The sequence below is a fragment of the Palaemon carinicauda genome, chromosome 45 (assembly GCF_036898095.1).
Source record: "Palaemon carinicauda isolate YSFRI2023 chromosome 45, ASM3689809v2, whole genome shotgun sequence".
NCBI lineage: Eukaryota > Metazoa > Arthropoda > Malacostraca > Decapoda > Palaemonidae > Palaemon > Palaemon carinicauda.
This window is the reverse complement of record NC_090769.1, coordinates 311,138-338,842: the sequence shown is the minus strand read 5'-3', so window position 1 is coordinate 338,842 and position 27,705 is coordinate 311,138. Positions and strand designations below refer to the sequence as shown.

The window sequence follows — 27,705 nt, the reverse complement described above, 5'->3', positions numbered from 1 at the left end:
TTCAATTGACAATTTTAATTCTTATTATACAGCCTATATTATGGTACATTAGTATCACAACTTTATAAAAGACCTTAAGTCTATAAATTCATAAAAGTATTCTTTCTAACAATATAAAACTGCTTGTTTTCATAAATACTCCAGTAAGTAGTCTAGACTAGTAGTAACTTGGTACTAAACAATAAACCTAAAATAATACTCACCTTCATTTAAGAAATGTCTAGGCAGTGTCTTTAATTCACAATATCAAGAAAAACAACCCTATTTGATTATAAATATTTCATGAAATGTTGCCTAAAATAATGAACAATATTCTCCATACATCTAAAATCGGTTAATATATTTAAAAAAAAAAATTTAAATATTTTCAAATTATTCCTAAAACTGCTCATATGATGCTAACTTGAACTACATTCATGAACCTACTCCTAAAATTGCGGGGCCAGACACTTGCGATTTTTCACCCTCGTATGCATGATGTGTTTGATGAGCTGAAAAAATATAAGAAGTTTCAGTTTATTTGTATTTTTCCTAGCTATACAAAACCGAGTCCTTTAGAATTAGGAGTCTTTGGTGAATTTAGAATTACCGTCCAAATCATTAAAAAGAGGTAGTTAACCCTTTTACCCCCAAAGGACGTACTGGTGCGTTTCACAAAAGCCATCCCTTTACCCCCATGGACGTACCGGTACGTCCTTGGAAAAAATGCTATAAAAATTTTTCATATTTTTTAATAATTTTTTGAGAAAATTCAGGCATTTTCCAAGAGAATGAGACCAACTTGACCTCTCTATGACAAAAATTAAGGCTGTGAGAGCAATTTTAAAAAAATATACTGCAAAATGTGCTTGGAAAAAAATAACCCCCTGGGGGTTAAGGGTTGGAAATTTCCAAAAACCCCGGGGGTAAAAGGGTTAACGATTGGTGGTAGGAGCAGGAGAGTAATCCCGCCCACTCGCATGTCAAAGATTCTTAATATTTTACTTAATTGGAAATGCCTGTCTCAATGGTCCTGTACGGTAATGAGGGAGAAGACTCCAGGTCTTCCTATCAGGCAATCATTGGGATAACTAGACTGATAGGGTCTTGTAAGTGCTTGAATGATGCAGTCTGGAAATACTTGGTGCAGAATAGCCAAAGAATAGGTATTCATTCAACCATTCTCACACTACTCACAAAGGGAAGATGGGGGAGAACTACTACTTACAGATCCCGTCTAATTTGAATGGTGCTCAAAAATGTAGCGTACCAGCATCAATGTCAGATCCGACTTATGACAGCACAAGAGCTTCAACCATAAGTAAGGGGAAGGAAAAAAGCAGAGGAGCTATTCTTTCTACCTTTCCTTCAGGCTTACATCAAACATGTTACCATAGACAAGATGCTTCCTGTCCCATAAAGGAAGCTGGGCTGGCTACATAACAACAGAGTTCCCACCACAGGGCCAAAAACAAGTGTTGAAGGACTTATTGGTATAATCCTTTAAGAAGGCTGAAGGATGTTTGGCATACCCAAACTACAGCACCTGTCCGACTGCAGATTCTTAGCAGTCTAAGTGAGAATACCCAACTTTGTGAGCTCTACATAGACCTGATACCTCTAACCCTTCAATGGTCGAAATGTACACTCTAAATCAAGGTTATTAAAAGGAAGGAAATTAATCAACACAACCTAATCATGCTTCTTACAGAGCTGGCCATCATATGCTCTAAAAAGTCTCCGCAAGTTAGAAAGCAACCATGTTACGATACCTCTTTCTTGGTTCTGCCAGTGCTATGGGAGAAATGCTGACACTATAATACAAGATATTAGGTCCTTTCAAAAGCTTCAACCGAAGTACCTCTAGACAGAAGATGGCACGCCATCCCAGATAGTACAAGGGAGGTTCTCTGTAAGTGCTAGGAGATTGGGATTCATTATGCATTTGATAATCTGGAAGTAACCAGAATCATCCGACAGGGATGATCAACATCGGTTGATCAACTGGCAAAACAGGGTGAATGGAAAAAAGTATACGTTCCAGTAATATCATTTTAAGCTAATATAACTTATTTGCTTTTTGGGCCAAAATTGCATGGTACGGAAAACTTTAATGGTCACAGAATCTTAACTTTTCAACTTGCATCAATCAATAACCACTCTTTTTAATTGTACAATCATAGCAGAGTCAAAAGAAAAGTCTGCTTGCACCACTTTTTTAAAATGGGACACGTATGGATTGCCTCATTCATTGTTCCAAGAATGATTCAAAGTTTCAACATCAGAGGACTTTAAATCATGGATTACTTTGTTGAATGCAGCTATATATATAATAAAAAAAAAAAAAAAAAAAAAAACAATACTCCAAGAAGGCTGTAAATGAAACAGCCTAATTTCTTCATAGGGCCAAGTAGAAAATCTATGACAAGATTTTTGACTTTCGGAATAACCAATGTTGTGGGGATTCTTGAGGTCGTCTGATAATCATCAATAATTAACGTCTCCTAAATATAAAGGTAAGGAGAGTAATTAACCTTCAATAAAATCACAAATTCTTTCAAGTATTTTGCATTTTTCTCAAATATACAAATCTGGGTCATTTAATAGAATTATGACTCCAGTGTGTGGTGGGAGAAGTGTATGGTAGAGTAATGATTAATAGGATCAAGGATAAAACAGAATGCAATCTTAGAAGTACAGGGTGGTTTTAGAAGAGGTAGGGGTTGTATGAATCAGATTTTTACAATTAGGCAGATATGCGAGAAATATTTAGCAAAAGGTAAGGTGTATGTTGCGTTTATAAATCTGGAGAAAGCGTATGATAGAGTTGATAGGGAAGCAATGTGGAATGTGATGAGGTTACATAGAGTTGGTGGAAGGTTGTTGTAAGCAGTGAAAAGTTTCTACAAAGGTAGTAAAGCATGTGTTAGGATAGGAAATGAAGTGAGCAATTGGTTTCCGGTGAGAGTGGGGCTGAGACAGGGATGTGTGATGTCGCCGTGGTTGTTTAATTTGTATGTTCATGGAGTGGTGTGAGAGGTGAATACTCGAGTGCTTGGACGAGGATTGAAACTGGTAGAAAGAATGACCATGAATGGGAGGTAAATCAGTTGTTGTTTGCGGATGATAATGTATTGGTTGCAGACGCGGAAGAGAAGCTTGGCCGATTAGTGATAGAATTTGGAAGGGTGTGTGAGAGAAGGAAGTTGAGAGTTAATGTGGGTAAGAGTAAGGTTATGAGATGTACGAGAAGGAAGGGTGGTGCGAGGTTGAATGTCATGTTGAATGGAGAGTTACTTGAGGAGATGGATCAGTTCAAGTACTTGGGGTCTGTTGTTGCAGCAAATGGTGGAGTGGAAGCAGATGTACATCAGAGAGTGAATGAAGGATGCAAAGTGTTGGGGGCAGTTAAGGGAGTAGTAAAAAATAGAGGGTTGGGCATGAATGTAAAGAGAGTTCTGTATGAGGAAGTGATTGTACCAACTATGATTTATGGATCGGAGTTGTGGGAAATGAAAGTGATGGAGAGACAGAAATTGAATGTGTTTGAGATGAAATGTCTAAGGAGTATGGCTGGTGTATCTCGAGTAGATAGGGTTAGGAACGAAGTAGTGAGGGTGAGAACAGGTGTAAGAAATGAGTTAGCAGCTAGAGTGGATATGAATGTGTTGAGGTGGTTTGGCCATGTTGAGAGAATGGAAAATGGCTGTCTGCTAAAGAAGGTGATGAATGCAAGAGTTGATGGGAGAAATGCAAGAGGAAGGCCAAGGTTTGGGTGGATGGTTGGAGTGAAGGAAGCACAAAGTGATAGGAGGATAGATGTGAGAGAGGCAAGAGAGCGTGCTACAAATAGGTATGAATGGCTGCTTCCTCCGGTGTCTTGGAAGACCACGGAGGTAGCGGCAGTAGGGGATTCAGCGTTATGAAGCTTCATCTGTCGTGGATAACGGGGGAGGATGGGATGTGGCACCCGTAGCAGTACCAGCCGAACTCGGTTGAGTCCCTTGTCAGGCTGGGAGGAATGTAGAGAGGAGAGGTCCCCTTTTCTGTTTCATTTGTTTGATGTCGGCTACCGCCAAAAATTGGGGGAAGTGCCTTGGTATATGTATGTATGTATGACTCCAGAGGAGACAACTTTCTCGGACACTTAAATGCAGATGGCTTATTTCCAGAGATCATTTCTCTTGCATCCCAAACATGACTATTAAAAGACACTGTGGCAAACAAAAATCCTAAACTTTGTTACACACCTGCTAAACCATGGTGAAAGCAGTGTGTGTAAAAATGTTATTTTTATTAGTAAAATAAATTTTTGAATATACTTACCCGATAATCATGTAGCTGTCAACTCCGTTGCCCGACAGAATTCTATGGAGGGATACGCCAGCTATCACAATACTAGAAGGGGGTGTACTTACCAGCGCCACCTGTGGCCAGGTACTATAGTACTTCTTGTTGACACCTCCTCAATTTTTCCTCGGTCCACTGGTTCTCTATGGGGAGGAAGGGAGGGTCAATTAAATCATGATTATCGGGTAAGTATATTCAAAAATTTATTTTACTAATAAAAATAACATTTTTCAATATTAAACTTACTCGATAATCATGTAGCTGATTCACACCCAGGGGGGTGGGTGAAAACCAGTGTACAAGATTAAAGGATAGCTAAGTATCCCATATTTCATATAACAGTTATCTCAAATAACAATGAAATAATAAGTACCTGGTAAGGAAGTCGACTTGAACCGTTACTCTGCCTCTTTTTTAAGTTCGTCTTCCTTACTGAGCGCAGCGTTCCTCTTGGAGGCTGAATCAACTCAAAGGTGCTAAAGTATATAGGGCTGCAACCCCTACTAAAGGACCTCTACACAACCTCTAACCCAGGCGCTTCTCAAGAATGAATTGACCACCCGCCAAATCAAAAGGATGCGGAAGGCTTCTTAGCCTACCGTAACAACCATAAAAACAACAATAAAAGCATTCAAGAGAAAGGTTAAAAAAGGTTATGGGATTAAGGGAATGTAGTGGCTGAGCCCTCACCTACTACTGCACTCGCTGCTACGAATGGTCCCAGGGTGTAGCAGTTCTCGTAAAGAGACTGGACATCTTTAAGATAAAATGATGCAAACACTGACTTGCTCCTCCAATAGGTTGCATCCATTATGCTCTGCAGAGAACGGTTTTTATTAAAGGCCATCGAAGTAGCTACGGCTCTTACTTCGTGGGTCCTTACCTTCAGCAACGCAAGGTCTTCCTCCTTTAAGTGAGAATGGGCTTCTCTAATCAGAAGCCTTATATAAAACGAAACCCCGTTCTTGGACATGGGCCTCGAAGGTTTCTTGATGGCACACCATAAGGCTTCTGACTGTCCTCGAATAGGTTTAGACCTATTAAGATAATACTTGAGAGCTCTGACAGGGCAAAGAACTCTCTCTAGCTCGTTACCTACCATGTTGGAGAGGCTAGGTATTTCAAACGATCTAGGCCAAGGACGCGAAGGAAGTTCATTCTTAGCTAAGAATCCGAGCTGAAAAGAACATGTTGCAGATTCGGTCGTGAAACCAATGTTCTTGCTGAAGGCATGAACCTCACTGACTCTCTTAGCTGTTGCAAGGCAGACGAGAAAAAGAGTCTTGAGGGTAAGGTCCTTGAAGGAAGCTGACTGGAGAGGTTCGAACCTAGGTGACATAAGGAACCTTAAGACTACGTCTAGGTTCCAGCCTGGAGTGGGTAGACGACGCTCTTTAGAAGTCTCAAAAGACTTAAGGATGTCTTGAAGGTCCTTGTTGGAAGAAAGGTCCAAACCTCTGTGGCGGAGAACTGAAGCCAACATACTCCTGTACCCTTTAATCGTAGGGGCTGAAAGGGATCTCTCATTCCTAAGATGTAATAGGAAGTCAGCTATTTGGGTCACAGAGGTATTGGTAGAGGATACTGCATTGGCTCTACACCAGCTCCGGAAGACTTCCCACTTAGATTGGTAGACTCTACGAGTGGAAACCCTTCTTGCTCTGGCAATCGCACTGGCTGCCTCCTTCGAAAAGCCTCTAGCTCTAGCGAATCTTTCGACAGTCTGAAGGCAGTCAGCCGAAGAGCGTGGAGGTTTGGGTGCAACCTGTCTACGTGAGGTTGACGTAGAAGGTCCACTCTTAGAGGGAGAGTCCTGGGGACGTCGACTAGCCATTGAAGTACCTCTGTGAACCATTCTCTTGCAGGCCAAAGGGGAGCAACCAGCGTCAGCCGTGTCCCTTCGTGCGAGATGAACTTCTGAAGGACTTTGTTTATTATCTTGAACGGTGGAAATGCGTAAAGGTCGAGATGGGACCAGTTCAGCAGAAAAGCATCCACATGAACTGCTGCTGGGTCTGGAACTGGGGAACAGTACAGCGGAAGTCTCTTGGTCATGGAGGTGGCAAACAGATCTATGGTAGGCTGACCCCACAAGGTCCAAAGTCTGTTGCACACACTCTTGTGGAGGGTCCATTCCGTGGGAATGACCTGATCCCTTCTGCTTAGGCGATCTGCTGAGACGTTCATGTTGCCCTGAATGAACCTCGTGACTAAAGTGAGGTTTTGACTTCTTGACCAAATGAGGAGGTCCCTTGCGATCTCGTATAGGCTCCTCGAATGGGTCCCTCCTTGCTTGGAGATGTAAGCCAAGGCTGTGGTGTTGTCTGAGTTCACCTCCACCACCTTGCCTAGCAGGAGGGACTTGAAGTTCAGCAGGGCTAAATGAACTGCTAGTAGCTCCTTGCAGTTGATGTGGAGCGTTCTCTGTTCCTCGTTCCACGTTCCCGAGCACTCCTGTCCGTTCAAGGTCGCACCCCAGCCCGAGTCCGATGCATCTGAGAAGAGATGAAGGTTGGGGGTCTGAATAGCCAACGATAGGCCCTCCCTGAGAAGGAGATTGGTCTTCCACCACAAGAGAGTGGTCTTCATCTCTTTGGTGACTGGGATAGAGACTGCTTCGAGAGTCAAACCCTTGTCCCAATGAGCTGCAAGATGGAATTGAAGAGGGCGGAGGTGGAGTCTCCCTAGCTCGACGAACAGGGCCAGCGATGAAAGGGTCCCTGTGAGACTCATCCACTGTCTCACCGAGCAACTGCTCCTCTTCAGCATGCTCATGATGCAATCTAGGGCTTGGCTTATCCTTGGGGCCGATGGAAAAGCCCGAAAATCCTGACTCCGAATCTCCATTCCCAGGTACACAATGGATTGGGAGGGAATGAGCTGAGACTTTTCTATGTTGACTAACAGACCCAGTTCTTTGATTAAGTCCAAAGTCCAGTTGAGACTCTCCAGACAGCGACGACTCGTGGAGGCTCTCAACAGCCAGTCGTCTAAGTAAAGGGAGGCTCTGATGTCCGATAAGTGGAGGAATTTTGCTATATTCCTCATCAGATGCGTAAACACCATAGGAGCTGTGCTTAGGCCAAAACACAGGGCTTGGAATTGGTAGACAACCTTTCCAAAAACGAATCTCAGGAAAGGTTGGGAGTCTGGATGAATAGGAACGTGAAAGTAGGCATCTTTCAGGTCCAACGAGACCATCCAGTCCTCCTGCCTGACCGCTGCTAGGACCGACTTCGTCGTCTCCATCGTGAACGTCTGCTTGGTGACATACGCATTGAGCGCGCTGACGTCCAGCACCGGTCTCCAACCTCCTGTCTTCTTGGCCACCAGAAAGAGACGGTTGTAGAAGCCCGGGGATTGATGGTCCCGGACTATAACCACTGCCTTCTTCTGTACAAGGAGCGACACCTCCTGGTGCAACGCTAGCCTCTTGTCCTCTTCTTTGTAGTTGGGAGAGAGGTTGATGGGAGATGTGGTCAGAGGGGGTTTGCGGCAGAATGGTATCCTGTAACCCTCCCTCAGCCAACTGACAGACTGGGCGTCTGCAACTCTCTTTTCCCAGGCTTGCCAGAAGATCTTGAGTCTGGCTCCTACTGCTGTCTGGAGATGCGGAGAGTCAGTTTTTTCCTTTAGAAGCCTTGGAACTTTTCCTAGACTTGCTCCTGGAAGAGTCTGGACGGGAGCTTCCTCGGCTGGGGGCTCTACCACGAAAGGGCGGTATGAACCTCGTAGCAGGAGTATCAGCCACTGGGGTGCGATAAGTCCTGGGGACTGAGGTAGCAACCTTAGTCTTACGAGCCGATGAGGCCACAAGATCATGTGTGTCCTTTTGTATCAGGGCAGCAGACAAGTCCTTAACAAGCTCTTCGGGAAAAAGGAACTTCGAGAGCGGAGCGAAAAGGAGTTGAGACCTTTGACAAGGTGTGATGCTGGAGGAAAGGAAGGTACAAAGCTGCTCCCTTTTCTTAAGAACCCCTGACACAAACATCGATGCAAGCTCGCCAGATCCATCTCTAATGGCCTTATCCATGCAGGACATTAAGAGCATGGCAGACTCCTTGTCCGCAGGGGAGGTCTTCTTGCTGAGGGCCCCCAGGCACCAGTCTAGGAAGTTGAACATCTCAAATGCTCTAAAAACACCCTTCAGGAAGTGATCAAGGTCTAAGAAGGTCCAGCAAACCTTAGAGCGCCTCATTGCTGTTCTACGAGGAGAGTCTACCAGACTTGAGAAGTCAGCCTGGGCAGAGGCAGGTACTCCCAAGCCTGGTTCCTCTCCTGTGGCATACCAAACGCCCGCTTTAGAAGTGAGCTTAGTCGGAGGAAACATGAACGAAGTCTTTCCAAGTTGTTGCTTAGACTGCAACCACTCCCCTAAAATCCTTAACGCTCTCTTAGAGGACCTTGCTAAGACGAGCTTAGTATAAGTAGACTTAGCTGGCTGCATGCCCAGCGAAAACTCAGATGGCGGAGAGCGGGGGATAGCAGAGACAAAGTGGTCTGGGTATACCTCCCTAAAAAGAGCCAAGACCTTACGAAAGTCAATAGAAGGTGGAGAAGACTTGGATTCATCCACGTCTGATGAGGGATCCAGGTGTGCAGCCTCATCATCAGACACCTCATCACCAGAGTGTAGCGAAGAGATCGGTAAGGTATGCTGAACAGCAGAGTCAGCACGAGCTGGAACAACAATATTTGTGGTTTCCTCCTCAAGACTCTGTTGAGGGAACACCTGAGGCTCAGTCTGCAAAGGCTGATCAAAAGAAGTAGCAGAAGGTAGGCGCAAGGGTGGAGGAGGCTGACTCCTGGCATGAGTGTCTGAACTCAAGGGTTGCGCTTGCTGAGTGGTTGGCGGATGCGCAGTAGCAAGTTCCTGAGGAACGAGTTGAGGTTCCTGAGGTGTGAGCTGTGAGAGATGAGGTAGTGGCTGCGCAGAACGCAGTAATTGTCTCGCGAGTTGAGGTTCCTGAGGCGCAAGGCTAAGGTGTTGAGGTGCTTGCCTTGAGGAGGGTTGAGCTCGCTGCAGCGAGAGCTGAGGAGACTGACTCATGGATGGGAGAGGTTGTTGTACCTCAAGAGAGTGTTGCCTCACTGGTGGAACTGCAAGTGGAAGCGGAGGAAGTAAGGTATAAGCTTCCTGTTCCCATTGCTGAGGTTGCCTTAAGGAAGGCGGAGGGAGCTGCACACCACTGGAAACAGTAAACTCAGAGCGTGGTAAGGTATCCTGAGGAGCCTCAACATCGTACGCCTGGCAGGCAGTACTGCGGTCAGGCGGAGCGATCGCAGGAGGAGGTGTAGCCTTCTCGGCCTGACACTCACGCATCAAGACCGCAAGTTGTGACTGCATGGACTGCAGTAGAGTCAACTTGGGGTCGGCAGACACTAAGGTCTGCTGAGGTAAAGCCTTAACAGCAGAGATCTGTTGCGGCAGAACCTTACTCCTCTTAGGAGGAGTGCATTCAACTGATGACTGCGGCGAGTCAGAGCTGATCCAATGACTGCAGCCCGGTTGAGTTCTTGAGGTCTGGACTCTGCGTTTGAGTGGTCTTGAGACCTGAGTCCAGCGTTTCTTCCCTGACAATTGATCAGCAGACGAGTAAAAGACGGGCTCAATCGTCTGCAGGTGGGAGTGACGGTCTCTGGAAGACACGCCCGCAACCACCGAGGATACTTCTGTGCGCCGATCAAGGCCTGCCGAACCCTTTCGCCCTTCGACATAGCTTCTCCCCTGGGCTTGGGAGCTTGCAAGAGGTCCCGGACTGGGAGGACGACTGGCACGCACAGAAGTATCCTCACGCACCACACTGACACTGACACTAGCACTTGGCACTGCACTGACACTAGCACTCGTCACAGCACTGGCACTAATACCACCCACTGCACTCTTGACCTTAAGTTCCTTGACTTCGGCCATAAGAGACTTATGATCACTAACCACTGACTCTACTTTGTCACCTAAGGCCTGAATGGCACGCAAAACAACAGACATATCAGGCTGAGGGCAAATAGTAGGTTCGGGGGTAGCCACTACAGGGGTAGGAAAAGGTAGGGGATCATGAGGTGAGGAAAAAAGTGAAGAGTGAGAAGAACTCCTCCTAACTCTCTCTCTCTCTAACTTGGTTGAATACTTAAGAAGACGGACAAAATCAAGTTCCGAAAGTCCGGCGCATTCCTCACATCGATCTTCTAACTGACAGGGCCTTTCCCTACAGTCAGAACAAGCGGTGTGAGGATCTACCGAGGCCTTCGGAATACGCCTATTACAAGACCTACATCGTCTATGGGTGGGGGCTTGTGAAATGTCAGACATCTTGAATCAAAAGAGTTAGCCAAGTGGGGTTTCAAAATCAAGCAAAAGATCGTTAACCGTTAATCAGGACTAAATAATAGCTATCTAAGCTAATATAGAAGTTTTCCAGTAAAGCGACAGCCGAAATCTGAGAGAAATACTTCACCAAAAGCCGTGAAAATACTCCAAGATCATAAGCGTATCCCAGAACGTCTTGCCGGAAGCACGACAGAGGAAAAATTGAGGAGGTGTCAACAAGAAGTACTATAGTACCTGGCCACAGGTGGCGCTGGTAAGTACACCCCCTTCTAGTATTGTGATAGCTGGCGTATCCCTCCATAGAATTCTGTCGGGCAACGGAGTTGACAGCTACATGATTATCGGGTAAGTTTAATATTGAAAAGTTCAGATTTTCCTGTAGCTATAAAGGAATCATCTGCTATGCTAAGGGATCCAGAACCAAACCTCAAAATACCTGTATCCTTGTTTTACTAAGAGCATCTAGCATTGCAGAGAGGCCAACCATTTGGGTAGTGACCAGCCCTAATAATGTTTTAACTTCAGTAATCTGATGAAAAAGGTGTTTTTTACATGGCAGGTGAAGTTGTAAACATGTTGAGAAAGCTCTGTGAAGGAGTAAATATGAATATGCAAGAGAATTTGACACTTTCCAAACTTCTAGACATACTGTACTGACATGTGCCCAACAGTTTGTAAGTATTAAACTATCAGTATAGCTAAAGATCTTTTAGGCTAAATTTTTTTTTATTTGATCATACCACAAACTATACTTCACAGGGAGGTGCATTGCAGCCCATTTGTTCCTCACAAGAACCACAGAGAGAATGCAGTACAAGATCACCCACGTACCAGAGCACACATGATTATTAGCAACTCCGGAGCCACAGACTGGCTTGAGTTTGGGTAACCCCGTGAGGAACTGCTTTATCAACATGACCAAAATAATGGAATAACTCCACCTCCAAGACTTCCCACCATTGAGGCAAATACCTTTTCATTACCTGTATAACTAGATCCAAATAAGCCCATACAACCTGCCCGAATAAGCATCCCTTCCTCTATCTGAACTGGAAGGATGACCTTGTACTCCTTTAGTTTTGTATGTAGTCTCGTGATGACGCATGTCTGAAGACACTGTTAAGGCCTGTCTATAGCAATTGGTTCGTAGACTTACTTTGTATTTATCAAAGGATATCCAATATCTAAAAAGAATTCCCTGGACCTAACCTACTTTTGGTAACTGGTCACTAAATGCACTCGGTAAATAAATTAACCATTATCTGAACTAAAATTTTTAAGCTAATCATCTACCTCTTTTTATACAATATATGCCAAAATTATTAAAGGACTAGGAGGGCAAGTTGTTATATATCCCATTATCAACATTTTGTCATCTAATTTCCATGCCAGTTAATTGTCAATTATTTCTATTTTTTTATAGTGAATTATTCATTTCTATTGATATTATGGGTTATAAATTGATCAATAATTCCAATAATGCTTCCTGCCGAAGGTCGAGTGTCTGTCTGTTACCTAATCTACGCAAATATGGAGGGCTGACTATAGTTCAAAATAATCAAGAGCCTAACATTAGAAAAAGATTGATGTCTACCATGTAGATATTAACTACTGTATTGTTCTCCTAATCTTCCATCATATACTACACTTAATGATGATCAAATCCAGCAGTTCTAATATATTTTTATGGCTTAATATTACCATAAACTTTCCTGCACTTACTACAATACATATGATCAACAAACTTGCCTGTGCATTGGGCAACTCATTTTCTATTCAAATGTTGAGTATCCCTCTTCATGTCCTCGTTGACTCCCACAACTTTTCAAAGTTTATTCCTTCCTCAAGTTATCTCCCATCCTTTAATTAAGGGTTGCATAAAGGTATTTGAATCCCTTTCATATTATTCTTCTGATAAGGAAAACATTCCCACTACATTTTTTATACAAAGGTATATTACAGGGATTAAAAACAATAAGAATACCTGTAATATACTAGTGACTAAATACTACTGCACAAGTTTTTAAAGTAATTTGTATTTTTTCTGACCATATAAGTGGGAACATAAAGCAACCATACAATGTTACCAGACCCACAGTATTTCCTCAATTTTGGTCGTAGCAAAATAACAGTACACTGTACAGTAAAATATAACCCATATAAATGACAAGGGTATGCATTCTGCGCAGGAACAAATGACATTGTCATACTATGAACTTAATGTAAAGGCTATCAAATGCCAGGTTCAATTCTAATACAGTATTAGCATTTTACAGTTTAGAGAATTTAAAGTACATATACAATGCCACATATTTTGAATACAATACAAAAAAAGTGTACATTACTTACGTTTGTAAAATTCAGCTGTAAATACCACATCAGGTACTAGACTATGCACTTTCTTCATCAAAGTGGCTAGATTTGTGAGTCTTGAGTCATAATTCCAAATTTGCAGAATATCATCTCGGTCACGAATAGATACCGAGAGACCACAGATTTCGTCACCTTCTGCCAAGTATCCATCAAACTGCTCTCCAATTGCTGCTAGCAAAAGCTCCCGCCATACAAAAGACTGAAAAAAAATAATAAGCTGTTACCATGAAGGGAATGTGACAATAATCTTTAAGAAAATACTGATAGGACACTACAGTAGATTTGAGGATAAAACAATGTTCTTCATGGAAGAATAAACTAACACTTGTATTCATGTACATTATAAAAACACTTAGCACTACAGACTAAAAATGGACATCATACAATACTTACTGTGTCCCTTTTGTTAACTTTGATTCTCCAAGTTCCACCATTCTGGTTGCCTTCATCTTCCCACATGGGACGACGGTCACCACGCATTAAGTGATATGAATATCGCTGAGATATTTCCGAAACATCTGGAATATGGTTATAAACTGACCAAAAACTCTGGACAGTTGATACAGTGTAAATCTTCTTCATGTTTGCCTCATACTCAGCCGCTGTGGCCCCACGCACCGCCCTATGGGTGAAAGATTTTCACTGTACATTGTACTATTTTCTGCTGCATTTTTTTCTTTAGGAAAATCATATACAGTAATACCCTGCCCTACATCGTTCATCATTTCAGGAAATGCAAGGTTAATGGATTTTTTATGTTCCCCATACACAATGGAGTACTGTACAGTGGAGTTCGCTCATAATGAAATCCAAGGGACATACAAAACAAGTTCATTACAGCCATCTTTTGTAACAAACAATTTGATAAAGGCCTATGAATTATGTAAGAGTTATCATCCTTGGATTATCGGCAATGCCTTACATAATTATTTGTAAACAATCCTGTTAATATAATAAGCATTATTTCCACAGGAGTATGAAATAAAAATTAAAAGAAAAATTTAAAAATATTTAATTTCATCCTATATTTTCAAATTCAATAAATTATTAAAACTCATGAATGAATATGCTATGAATTAAATCATTACGCTATCTTAATCACATCTAAAAAAGTTATCGAGCTTACTTTGCTTTGAAAGTTTGGATCTACATTCCAACATGAAAGAATCCAGTCGGACAAACAATTCAAGATTTTATCAGAAACACATTCCTGAGAACTGACAAAGGAACTTAATTTTGGGAGTGCATCCTTTGTCATTCCTGCAGTCATGGTCACATTGTTTGTACCCTCACGTATAGGTATTGTTGGATGGATTAACTATCAAATTACAAAGACATGTTAAAGGTAATAAGTCTTATCTCAAGGTAACTGTACTGTCACATGTCAATTTTTTAAGTTCAGTAATTATCTGAAATCCTTTTTAAATTTGGAAAAAATAATAAAATTTATAAACAAAAAATTATGAATATTTTCTACCGATGAGTACATGAAATTACTTTGTAAAATGCAGTTTTTTCATTGTAGACAAACTTGTTATAAACAATTTTTCATATAGAATAAAGAGGTTCTACCAGGGGAATTTTTACCAATTTGTTACAGGCCCAAATTTGTTATAAACAGATTCATTATAGACAAACTTCATTGTATTTACAACCCATCGTCTTATAAAACCCAAATAGAATGTTAAAATATGATATTTTAATTATAAAATGAATTTTTGAATAAACTTACCCGGTGAATATATAATAGCTGCAACTCTGCGGCTCGACAGACAACATACTTAAAAAACTCGCGAGCGATCGCTATGCAGGTTGCGGGTGTGCCCACCAGCGCCAACTGTCGGCCAGATACCACTCTCAAATGCAAACACAACCTTCAATTCTTCTCGTCCCACTGCATCTCTATTGGGGAGAAAGGGAGGGTCGTTTAATTTATATATTCACCGGGTAAGTATATTCAAAAATTTATTTTATAATTAAAATATCATTTTTAAATATTTAACTTAGCCGGTGAATATATAATAGCTGATTCACACCCAAGGAGGTGGGTAGAGACCAGAGTTAAATATGTTTACATCGTATAAGCTAAGAGTTTTTTCATTTTGACAGTTATCAATATAACAAAACCAAAATAAATAGGTACCTGGTAAGGAAGTCGACTTAGACGATTACTCTGCCTTGTAAGTCTGTCTTCCTCACGGAGCCCAGCGATCCTCTTAGGATGCTGACAGACCCCCAGGAGCTGAAGTATCAAGGGCTGCAACCCATACAACAGGACCTCATCAAACCCCTAATCTGGGCGCTCTCAAGAAATGACTTTGACCACCCGCCAAATCAACCAGGATGCGAAAGGCTTCTTAGCCTTCCGAACAACCCATAAAAACAACATTGAAAAAAAAAAAAAAAACATTTCAAGAGGCAGATTAAAAGGATATGGAATTAGGGAATTGTAGTGGTTGAGCCCTCACCCACTACTGCACTCGCTGCTACGAATGGTCCCAGTGTGTAGCAGTTCTCGTAAAGAGTCTGGACATCTTTCAAGTAAAATGACGCGAACACTGACTTGCTTCTCCAAAAGGTTGCGTCCATGATACTTTGCAGAGATCTATTTTGCTTAAAGGCCACGGAAGTTGCTACAGCTCTAACCTCGTGCGTCTTAACCTTAAGCAAAGATCGGTCTTCCTCACTCAAGTGTGAATGAGCTTCTCGTATTAACAATCTGATAAAATATGACAAAGCATTCTTTGACATAGGTAAGGATGGTTTCTTGACCGAACACCATAACGCTTCAGAATTGCCTCGTAAAGGTTTAGTACGAGCTAAGTAGAACTTAAGAGCTCTAACAGGGCATAATACTCTCTCTAGTTCATTGCCTACGATCTCCGATAAGCTAGGAATATCGAAAGATTTAGGCCAAGGACGAGAAGGCAGCTCATTCTTGGCTAGGAAACCAAGCTGCAGAGAACAAGTGGCTTTTTCTGACGAAAACCCGATGTTTTTGCTGAAGGCATGAAGCTCACTGACTCTTTTAGCCAAGGCCAAGCATACCAGGAAAAGAGTCTTAAGAGTGAGATCTTTCAGGGAGGCTGAATGTAAAGGCTCAAACCTGTCTGACATGAGGAATCTTAGGACCACGTCTAAATTCCATCCAGGTGTAGCCAAACGACGTTCCTTAGAGGTCTCAAAAGACTTAAGGAGGTCTTGCAGATCTTTATTGTTGGAAAGATCTAAGCCTCTATGCCGGAAGACCGAGGCCAACATGCTTCTGTAGCCCTTGATCGTGGGAGCTGAAAGGGGGCGACTTTTTCTCATGTATAAGAGAAAATCAGCGATTTGGGCTACAGAGGTACTGGACGAGGATACGGAAACTGACTTGCACCAGTCTCGGAAGACTTCCCACTTCGACTGGTAAACTCTAATGGTAGAAGCTCTCCTCGCTCTAGCAATCGCACTGGCTGCCTCCTTCGAAAAGCCTCTAGCTCTCTAGAGTCTTTCGATAGTCTGAAGGCAGTCACGCGAAGAGCGTGGAGGCTTTGGTGTACCTTCTTTACGTGCGGCTGTCGTAGAAGGTCTACTCTTAGAGGAAGACTTCTGGGAAAGTCTACCAGCCATCGAAGTACCTCGGTGAACCATTCTCTTGCGGGCCAGAGGGGAGCAACTAACGTCAACCTTGTCCCTTCGTGAGAGGCGAATTTCTGCAGTACCTTGTTGACAATCTTGAATGGTGGGAATGCGTAAAGATCTAGGTGTGACCAATCTAGAAGAAAGGCATCTATATGTATTGCTGCTGGGTCTGGAACTGGAGAGCAATAGATTGGAAGCCTCTTGGTCAACGAGGTTACAAAGAGATCTATGGTGGGTTGACCCCAAGTCGCCCAAAGTCTCTTGCACACATCCTTGTGGAGGGTCCATTCGGTTGGAATTACTTGACCTTTCCGACTGAGACAATCTGCTAGAACGTTCAAGTCGCCCTGGATGAACCTCGTTACTAGGGAGATGTCTCGATCTTTTGACCAGATGAGCAGGTCCCTTGCGATCTCGTACAGAGTCAGTGAGTGGGTACCTCCCTGTTTGGAAATGTACGCCAAGGCCGTGGTGTTGTCCGAGTTGATCTCCACCACCTTGCCTCGAAGGAGACTCTCGAAGCTTCTCAAGGCCAGGTGAACTGCCAAAAGCTCCTTGCAGTTGATATGCATGCTCCTCTGACTCGAGTTCCACAGACCTGAGCATTCCCGACCGTCCAGCGTCGCGCCCCAGCCCAAGTCCGATGCGTCTGAGAAGAGAACGTGGTTGGGTTTCTGAACTGCTAGGGGAAGACCCTCTCGTAGACTTATATTGTCTTTCCACCAAGTCAGACAAGTCTTTACCTTTTCGGAAACCGGGATCGAGACCGCCTCTAGCGTCTTGTCCTTTTTCCAGTGAAAAGTTAGATGGAATTGTAGAGGTCGGAGGTGTAGCCTTCCTAGCGAGACAAACTGCTCCAGGGATGATAGAGTTCCTACCAGACTCATCCAATTCCTGACTGAGCAACGTTCTTTCTTCAACATCTTCTGGATGACGAGCAGGGCTTGATCTATTCTGGGGGCCGACGGAAAAGCCCGAAAAACTGGACTGTGAATCTCCATCCCTAAATACAGAATAGTTTGGGATGGGATCAGCTGGGACTTTTCCAAGTTGACTAGGAGTCCCAATTCCTTGGTCAGATCTAGAGTCCAATTGAGATCCTTCAGACAGCGATGACTGGAAGAGGCTCTGAGAAGCCAGTCGTCTAAATAAAGGGAGGCTCGGATGTCCGATAAATGGAGGAATTTTGCCACATTCCTCATAAGCCTCGTAAACACGAGAGGAGCTGTGCTTAGGCCAAAGCACAGGGCCCGAAACTGGTACACCACATCGTCGAAGACGAATCTCAGAAAAGGTTGGGAATCTGAGTGAATGGGGATGTGGAAGTAAGCGTCCCTTAGGTCGAGAGAGACCATCCAGTCTCCCTTTCTGACCGCTGCTAAGACTGACTTTGTGGTCTCCATGGTGAATTTCGTCTTTGTGACAAAGACATTCAGAGCACTGACGTCTAGCACCGGTCTCCAACCTCCTGTCTTCTTTGGTACTAGGAAGAGACGGTTGTAAAACCCCGGTGATTGAAGGTCCGAGACTTTGACCACCGCTCCCTTCTCTAGTAAAAGAGACACTTCCAGTTTCAGGGCTTGTCTCTTTGCTTCCTCTCGGTACCTGGGAGAGAGATCGATTGGGGACGTCGCCAGGGGAGGTCTGCGTACAAAAGGGATTTTGTACCCCTCTCTGAGCAACCTCACAGATTGTTGATCTGCGCCTCTCTTCTCCCAGGCTTGCCAGAAGTTCTTGAGTCTGGCACCTACTGCTGTCTGAAGTTGCGGGCAGTCAGACTCTGCCCCGCGAGGACTTGGATCCTTTCCTCTTTCCTCTCTTCCCTTCGGCATGAGCACCTCCCCTGCTGGGGGCTCTGCCACGAAAGGGCGGAATAAACCTGGACGCTGGAGTGTCCATCCTAGGCCTAGCAGACAAGGCAGGCAAAGGGGGAACTTTGCGAGCCGAGGACGCAACTAAATCGTGGGTGTCCTTCTGCACTAAAGACAAGGCTATTTCCTTAACTAAGACTTCAGGAAACAAGCACTTAGACAAAGGCGCAAAGAGTAGCTCAGATCTTTGACATGGCGTCACTCCTGCTGAAAGAAAAGAGCACAGAAACTCTCGTTTCTTTAGGACTCCTGACGTGAATGAGGCGGCAAGCTCGTTGGATCCATCGCGGACGGCCTTGTCCATGCAGGACATAATGAGTAAGGAAACATCCCTATCGGCAGATGAGATTTTCCTACTCAGGGCTCCCAAACACCAGTCCAAGAAGTTAAAAACTTCAAACGCCCTAAAGATGCCTTTAAGAAGGTGGTCCAGGTCAGAGGATGACCAACTAATCTTAGAGCGTCTCATGGCAAGGCGGCGGGGAGAGTCTACAAGACTTGAGAAGTCGCCCTGGGCAGAGGCAGGAACTCCCAAGCCGAGAACTTCTCCCGTGGCATACCAGACGCTCGATCTAGACGAGAGTTTAGTTGGGGGGAAGGCAAAGGCCGTCTTCCCTAAACACCTCTTGGTTTCTAACCAATCGCCTAACAGCCGTAAAGCTCTCTTGGATGAGCGAGAGAGAACGAGTTTCGTAAAGGCTGGCATGGCAGCAGGAATGCCTAAAACGAACTCAGACGGGGGCGAACGAGGAGCCACAGAGATAAAGTGTTCAGGGAACAACTCTTTAAACACAAGCATGACTTTTTTAAAGTCCATAGATGGTGGAACTGCTCTAGGCTCATCTAAATCTGAATGCTGATCCTCAGGCTGGGGTTCAGCCACGTCCTCATCTGAAAGTTCCTCATCGGATAACTGATGAGAAAACGGCAAAGGGGTAGGCAACGTTTGACCCGCAGCGTCCGACCGCACTGGTGCATACGTGACGGAGCAGGACGCAGCGTCCTGAAACTGCTGAACAGTCTGGGAACTGTCAACAACAACAGGTGCGAGAGGACGCACAGCGTCCACCCGAGACTGCTTAGACCGTCTGGGTTGTGCAGTCAACACCACACTGGGCTGCGGAGGTTGACGCACCGCGTCAAAACAAGTCAACTCTGATGGTTGGTGAACGTCGTGAACGTCACCAGTCGCATCAGTGAGTTGCCTAACGTCAACGTGCGGCTGGAAATCCACACGGGACCGCATCGGAGGAGGAACAACCCCAACTGGTTGACGTGAGAATGCTACATCAACATCAACAGGACGCACAACAGAACGCTTGGATGGCTGATGGCCAGTATCTCCATGAGAAAAACGGCTAGGTTCAACGGAACCCTTCTATGCGTTGTAGTCTTCCATAAGGGACGCAAGCTTAGACTGCATGTCCTGCAGTAACACCCATTTAGGGTCTACGGAAACGGGTGCGGTAACAGACGGGGTTAGCGACTGAGACGGCACAACTTTGCCTTGCTTAGGCGGTGAGCAGTCATCTGATGACGGCAACGGGTCCGAACTGTCCCAGTGACTACATCCGGGACGTTGGACTTGTCCTGAAGGGACCGACTTGCGTTTCAAAGGTCTAGAGACCTTGCTCCATGGTTTCTTACGTGAAACGCCTTCGGACGACGAGGTAAAAATGGGCTCTCTCGTCTTATGGTAGGGGCGATCTTGACGAGATACGCCTGATACCAAAGAGGGAACGTCTGTTCGCTGATCAAGGCCTCTCGAACCCATAAGTCGTACGACATTGCTTCTCCCCTGGGCTTGGGAGCTTGCAAGAGGTCCCGGACTAGGTGAACGACAGGCACGAACAGACGAACCCTCGGTCGCAACACTGTTCACAACACTTTGCGTAACACTAAGCACTTTCCCACTTTCCGCCGTGGCACTTTGGCACTTGAGTTCCTTGACGTCAGCCATGAGTTGATTACGGTCACTTGCTAAAGCCTCAACTCTCTCCCCCAAGGCATGAATAGCACGCATCATGTCTTGCATAGACGGCTCCTGAGTGCTAGTAGGGGGGTTAGGAACAACCACTAAAGGGGAAGGATTAGGTTCAGGGGCATGTGGAGAGGAAAAATCTACGGACCTAGATGAACTTCTCCTTACCCTATCTCTCTCTAGTCTGCGTGTATATTTATCATATTCGATCTAATCGAATTCCGAAAGGCCCACGCATTCCTCCCACCGATCTCCCAATTGGCAGGTTTTACCCCGACAATTGGAACAAACAGTATGAGGGTCGAGAGAAGCCTTTGGAAGACGCCTATTACAGTCCCTAGCATTACACTTTCGAAACTTAGGTACTTGAGAAGGGTCAGCCATTTTGAATTAGTCAAAGAAAAATTCCAAAAACAATCCAAGTCATCAACAAATAATCTGATTCAAAAAAGAGTTCAAGGGTTTATGTTGAAGGAAAACACCTGTACTGCGATAGCTCAAACCAAATTAAAGTACTGTACTTCACCAAATATGATGGGAAAACTCCAGGTTCTACAGCGAGTAAAAGTACGTCTTGTCGCCAACGTCGACAGAGAAGAATTGAAGGTTGTGTTTACATTCGAGAGTGGTATCTGGCCGACAGTTGACGCTGGTGGGCACACCCGCAACCTGCATAGCGATCACTCGCGAGTTTTTTAAGTATGTTGTCTGTCGAGCCGCAGAGTTGCAGCTATTATATATTCACTGGCTAAGTTAAATATTTAAAAATCAATAAACTGTAATATCAACACATTAACAAAGATCACATTACCTTAAACTTGGCATGTATTTTGCTTGTGCAATGAAGACCCATAAAAGGTTGGGTAAAAAGATGTTAAGTGGATTTTATTTTTGTATCTAAGACCGTATTAACAAATGAGTGATGTAAAAAGGAGTATTAATGCAATTTCAATATTCAAAAAGGTAGACTTAACCCTTTTACCCCCAAAGGACGTACTGGTACGTTTAACAAAGCTCACCCCTTTACCCCCATGGACATACCGGTACGTCCTTGCAAAAAAAATGCTATAAAAATATTTTTTTTCATATTTTTAATATTTTTTTGAGAAAATTCAGGCATTTTCAAAGAGAATGGGACCAACCTGACCTCTCTATGACAACAATTAAGGCTGTTAGAGCAATTTAAAAAATATATACTGCAAAATGTGCTGGGGAAAAAATAACCCCTTGGGGGTTAAGGGTTGGAAATTTCCAAAGAGCCTGGGGGTAAAAGGGTTAATACTGTAATCAACCATTAAAAATTTTCAAAGCAATTTGTAATTTTCCTAACTATACAAACCCAAGTACTTTAGTATGAGATGATGGATAACAGCGAAGCTGGAATACATCAGTTAAAAGTAATAACAAGGTGTAAACAACTAACAGGTAGTTTACCAATCTGTAGCAAGGAGGAAACCAACCCCCTTTAACTCACTGTCAACTTACTTGGATGGCAGCCAGGACTTACTCAAAGGTTAGCGCTGGCTGCTGGCGGGTAGGTTTAAGTAAAGGACTTAGGTTTATCGTTAGGAAAAATGACAAATTTAGAAGTATTGTAAATAACATTTTTCCTAACAAAACAAACCTATAGTTCTTTACATAAAAGAAATCAGAGCTACAAAACTTTTTAACGAAGTGTCAACAACTGGATGCCAGCTATAAAACTTTGAACAAAGCGTCAATTGTAGCGGGGAGAAGCACCGCCCTGTCGCTCACTCATATCTTCTTCACTTTGATCGCATATGGGACTTCCTAGGGTGTAAGTGATGGCGGGTAAATATGTGTAAAGAACTAAAAGTTTTTATTGTTAGGAAAAATACAAAATAATTCCAAATTTATCAATTGTTCCAACACAAAGTACAAACCTTATGTTCTTTACATAAGACACACACTATGATGGTGCAAGTCCTTTAAATTGGCTGAAAACGTTGATCTTGATCGCTGAATCTGAGCATAATAATGAAGAGGGATGAGCATCCTGACACCTTGTAAACCATTGGCCTGTCATGGGCTATGTATAATCAACAGGTACCGTATATACTCGTGTAATGTTCGACTTCGTATAATGTTCGACCCCCCTATTTTGCCTTCAAAATCATGAATTCATCATATACCTCATGTAATGTTCGAGTCTTGATTTTGGCAGTAGGCTAGAGGTTATGCCTCAATGGTCTTTTATTTCCAGCATACCATAATTACCAACAAAGTAGGGGTTATGCCTAAGTGCAACAAACAATTGTATAAAACAAATCGGAACAACAACTAAATACTAACATCTGTTTACAATAACAATTGAATACTGTATACACACCAAGGACCAGACGTGCCAACTCACCCTTGTAAGGAGATTGGCGAAGTAATAGGGAATATGTAAACATATATTCTAACTACAAATGACATGGGGCTTACCTGCAGTCGAGGAGTTCCAGTTGACAGGATCTTTGGATGCTATGCCCTAAGAGAGGGGAAGAAAAGAAAAGGCCAATCATTCCCTTTTCATTCATCCTAGACTAACACCATGATTTCTGCCCTTGAATGACTACAAATGTTCCTATGAGGAGATAAGGTAGCTATACTGTATTACTTGCTGTGCAGCTACCACAAGGCCTAAAAAATATGTGTCTAGGGACCAGGTAATGGGAAGTGAAAATCATCTCTCCCCATGCACCCGCTTAACTTGCATTAAAAAAAATTGTTCTTCCTGAACGCCAGGGCCGTATTCATCCCCACATTGCTGTCGAAGAGGGGAAGGATGAATGGCACAGTCAATGATTTGTCTAATCAACAAAGAGATGGTGTTCCTTGTCACCCTCTTCTTGACCCTGTCCGAGCTGACAAATAGGTGCCTGATCTGTGGGCAAGATCCTCAAGTTCATTTCAAGTAGAACTTTTGTGCCCTCGCTCGACACAAAAGCAAGTTGATCAGAATCATCGGTTACATCCCGGAGTCAAAATCTGGAAGGAACTGGACCTCGGATCTAAAACCGTCGCATTTTGAGTCTTGACAATGAACTCGGAAGGGACAAATCTGAATGTAACTCGTCCACAACACCCTGAATGGATGACATCATATGAGAGAGCATGCTACTCGCTAACCCTCTTGGCGAAGGCTACAGCGAGAAGATAGACCGTTTTCAGTGTTAGATCGCTGTCCAAAGTCCTAATGTAACATCTCGTAAGGAGCTCCTTTCAGGGTATGAAGAAAATGGCAGAGACCCCTTGTCCCTCGGCTTGCCCAAGAATCAAGGTGCCCACCACTCTTGATCGAGTGTATTGTACCCCCAGAGGAGGGCACTTGAGAAGAGTCCAACAAAAGAGTCCCGGACCTTCGACTTTAAGGATGACCCCAAAGGCGAAGAATCCCTCTTTGGATTTTTTTCTTCCTCCTGCAGAACTTCTCCCACTGGGAGGATGGCTACTCCCTGCACTGATCATAACGGCAGGCCAGGGTAAATATATGGCCTCTAGTAGACTAGCATAACCTATGAGGAGCCACCTCAATACTACTCATAAAAATAACCGCAAGTTTTTGGTGGTACTCCAGGACATGTGCACATAGCTGGGGCATGATGAAGAAGCAATTACACAACACAACAAGCTAGAAAGAAACAAGAAAAAGAATTTGAAAATTCTGTCATACATTCCAGTCAGAGAGAGACGTCCGTCTTCTCCAACGGCTGAAATACAAGTGAGTTGACTCCCCACTGCCGACAGGTAAACCTATCTGTTGCCTAAACCTTGCTATAAGTTTTAACTGCCGTATCCTAGCTTCGATATTATCTATTCTTCTATGGTAAAGGAAATTGCTTTGTATTCATATATGAACTGAAAATTTCAGTGCTTTTCATCAACATTTTGTGAGAATCAGATAAAATATCATATAATCAGGAAGGAAAATCTAGCTTGTTATAGTATAAAATTAGTTTCTCGTTGAATAAAAATGGCAACATCATGCATGACAAAAAGTTTATATCATAATGAGAGAAAAAATATTTATCTTCAGCTTGAAGAATAATAGATTAAAATATTAAATTATGTAGGAATGAAACTTAGTAAATAAAAAAAAAAACTAAGTTGTTTCAGAGAGGCATTACGACCACCCTAACAATGATAAGAAAAAGTATGTAAGGTTGAGATATATTATTATCATTACTATCATTATTAGCTAAGCTACAACCCTAGTTGTAAAAGCAGGATGCTATAAGCACAAGGGCTCCAACACAGAAAAGTAGCCCAGTGAGGAAAGGAAACAAGGAAATAAATAAACTACAAGAGGGGTACAGTAATGACCAATTAAAATAAAATATTCTAAGAACAGTAACATTAAAATAGAGCTTACATATATACAAACCATAAATTTAAAAAAAAAGAGGAATAGAAATAAGCAAGAGAACACTCAAGCAAGAGAACACTATCTTAGTAAAGTTGGATTGAACGTCTCTTTTACTATGCCTCAGCGGGCCCAAGTCAAACAATGTAAAAATCGTTTCATTCAGTACATTAAACTACTCTAAGCTAATCTGACATATGCTGCCCATCCTTTCTTACCCTATTCCGTTGTGGTAGAGTAATAATGCATTTTTTTGATAGCCAAAAGTCTACCTTTATTATGTAAATCCAGACTAAGCCTATGATGGGTTGAGAGAACTGGGCCTAAGGAGGTTGGGTACAGTAAATTTGTATCGGTAAACAATAATCTTTTGAGGAAATAGTGTTCCTGAAATTTAAACATATTTTAGAAGACTTTAATGGTGATAATTATAGAATTTTAAATTCACAAAGCCTTCTTATATGGACTAAGCCTACAATGGATTAATTTCTTAAGTTATGATAACTAGGCCTACGATGGGTTAATTTCCTAAGTTAGGATAACTAGGCCTACGATGGGTTAATTTCCTAAGTGAGGATGATTAGACCTACGATGGGTTAATTTCCTAAGTTAGGATAACTAGGCCTACGATGGGTTAATTTCCTAAGTGAGGATGATTAGACCTACGATGGGTTAATTTCCTAAGTTAGGATAACTAGGCCTACGATGGGTTAATTTCCTAATTAGGATAACTAGACCTACGATGGGTTAATTTCCTAATTAGGATAACTAGGCCTTCGATGGGTTAATTTCCTAAGTTAGGATAACTAGGCCTACGATGGGTTAATTTCCTAAGTGAGGATGATTAGACCTACAATGGGTTAATTTCCCAAGTTGGGATAACAAGGTATATGATGGGTTAATTTCCTAAGTAAGGATAACTAGGCCTACAATGGGTCAATTTCCTAAGTTAGGATGATTAGACCTACGATGGGTTAATTTCCCAAGTTGGGATAACAAGGTATATGATGGGTTAATTTCCTAAGTAAGGATAACTAGGCCTACAATGGGTCAATTTCCTAAGTTAGGATAACTAGGCCTACGATGGGTTAATTTCCTCATAAATGAGATGGTAATCGACAAAAAAAAGGGAAGCCTCCTTACTTATCAATCCAAAAGGTCCAGTTGGTGTTAAGAGGCACCCCATCACTCTCGTCTTGCTTTAGGGTGACATAAGCATCAGGATGTAGAGCTGGGGAACAGGCAACTTCCTCTAGGTCTGTATTTCCGTTCTTCACACCTATATCTATAGGTATAGATGCCATGGTATCCAGTGTAGCTTCGGTGTAGCTTATTTGTGCGTTATTCAAATGAATGAGGGTGAAGAGGACCCCCTAAAATAATATCACTAAGGATAAATTAAGACACAAACGTCAACAATGAACTTACAGTTCAAGTCTTCTTCATAATTCAAAAAGTATTGTTACACATCGAAAGTTTAGCGCAATTGTAGCTAAGTTTCTTTCACTAAATGGCTGTAAGCACATAATTAAATCTATAAAAGGCAACGAGGAGTTTCTTTGTTAGAATTTGACGTTAGCTGAGACAATGCAAACAAAGAAATGGCACTTTCTTTCATAATTGAAATATCATCACACAACTTCAGTTTCGGAACGATTCGAAACTTTTCAAGAAAGATTCGTTCGTTTCTTTGAATTCAGGATAGATTTCTGTATTAATCAAGTTCAGAATAATGATGATTTTTTAAGCTATGACATCTTTTATACAAATATGTAGCATATTCTTAAATATTTCTTACATTAATTTAGTTTAAGTAAAGTTACGACTAGATATTATGAAATTAGGGTTAGCTGTGGAATGGTTTAAATGTTTAAATGTATGCTATACCAGGGGGTCTTTGTTACTTATATTTAGTTTCTTATCACTTCAGACTCAACATATCTAATAAGTCAACGCCCTACTCAAGTGCCGTGAAAGCAGTAGCCATAACTTAGAGTAGTAACTTAAATTTAATGGTCAATTTGAGAAATTGAGATCCGTATTCTGTTTTGCATTGTCTCGGAACGGTCATCCGTAAGTTCACGGGATTGTCCTATGATACTATTCATTTTTAACATCAGTGCGCTGTTTGAATAATATTATCCCTTTTAATCGTAAAAGAAATGAATATTCAATTATCTATTTAGGGAGAATTTGATTAATTACTGTTATAAAAGAAAAAAAATTACTTCCGTTATGTTTTGTCGAAAACGATAACTTCCGCATAACAACAGCTGATTTTGGCATTACTCACGGGTTAATGGGGTAACCGATTAGATAAATAAATTGATTGATATGACAATTGTGAAATCATCAGCATGCGGTCATTCACACCAGTAAACACAATCATCGTGTTACTTGATACTTACGTACTTAATGCACTCAACAACACCTAAATATGATAATGATTTCACGCCTATTCCCGTAAACTATCAGTAGTATTAGAACAAGATGTCAAGAAAAAAAATGTTAAGATTCAATCACAAAGCTCATGTTTATGACCAATCCCTTGAAACTTATTTGTACACACATACATTGTGTGTATATATATATATATATATATATATATATATATATATATATATATATATATATATATATATATATATATATATATATATATATATATATATATGCCTATATATATATATATATATATATATATATATATATATATATATATATATATATATATATTATAACTTTAACCACACAAGCGCGCTCTCGCACAGATATATATATATATATATATATATATATATATATATATATATATATATATATATATATA

At 42.3% G+C, this 27,705-nt stretch overlaps 1 protein-coding gene across 2 annotated transcripts; it reads right to left on the bottom strand.

The window, feature by feature from the left end:
- On the bottom strand, positions 1 to 26,516 carry LOC137634986 (eukaryotic translation initiation factor 4E type 3-like). Of its 2 annotated transcripts, XM_068367588.1 has the most exons (5): positions 26,019 to 26,516; positions 22,955 to 23,000; positions 13,424 to 13,652; positions 13,007 to 13,229; positions 1 to 491 (listed from the first exon to the last, which is right to left on the bottom strand). In XM_068367588.1, exons 1-5 carry the CDS (start codon positions 26,059 to 26,061, stop codon positions 415 to 417), a joined length of 618 nt encoding a protein of 205 aa, XP_068223689.1. In that variant the 5' UTR covers positions 26,062 to 26,516; the 3' UTR covers positions 1 to 414. The 2 variants fall into 2 exon arrangements, with proteins under 2 accessions (XP_068223689.1, XP_068223688.1); XM_068367587.1 differs by lacking the exon at positions 22,955 to 23,000 and having other exon boundaries at positions 26,019 to 26,513.
- Between the last annotated feature and the right edge of the window lie 1,189 nt (positions 26,517 to 27,705).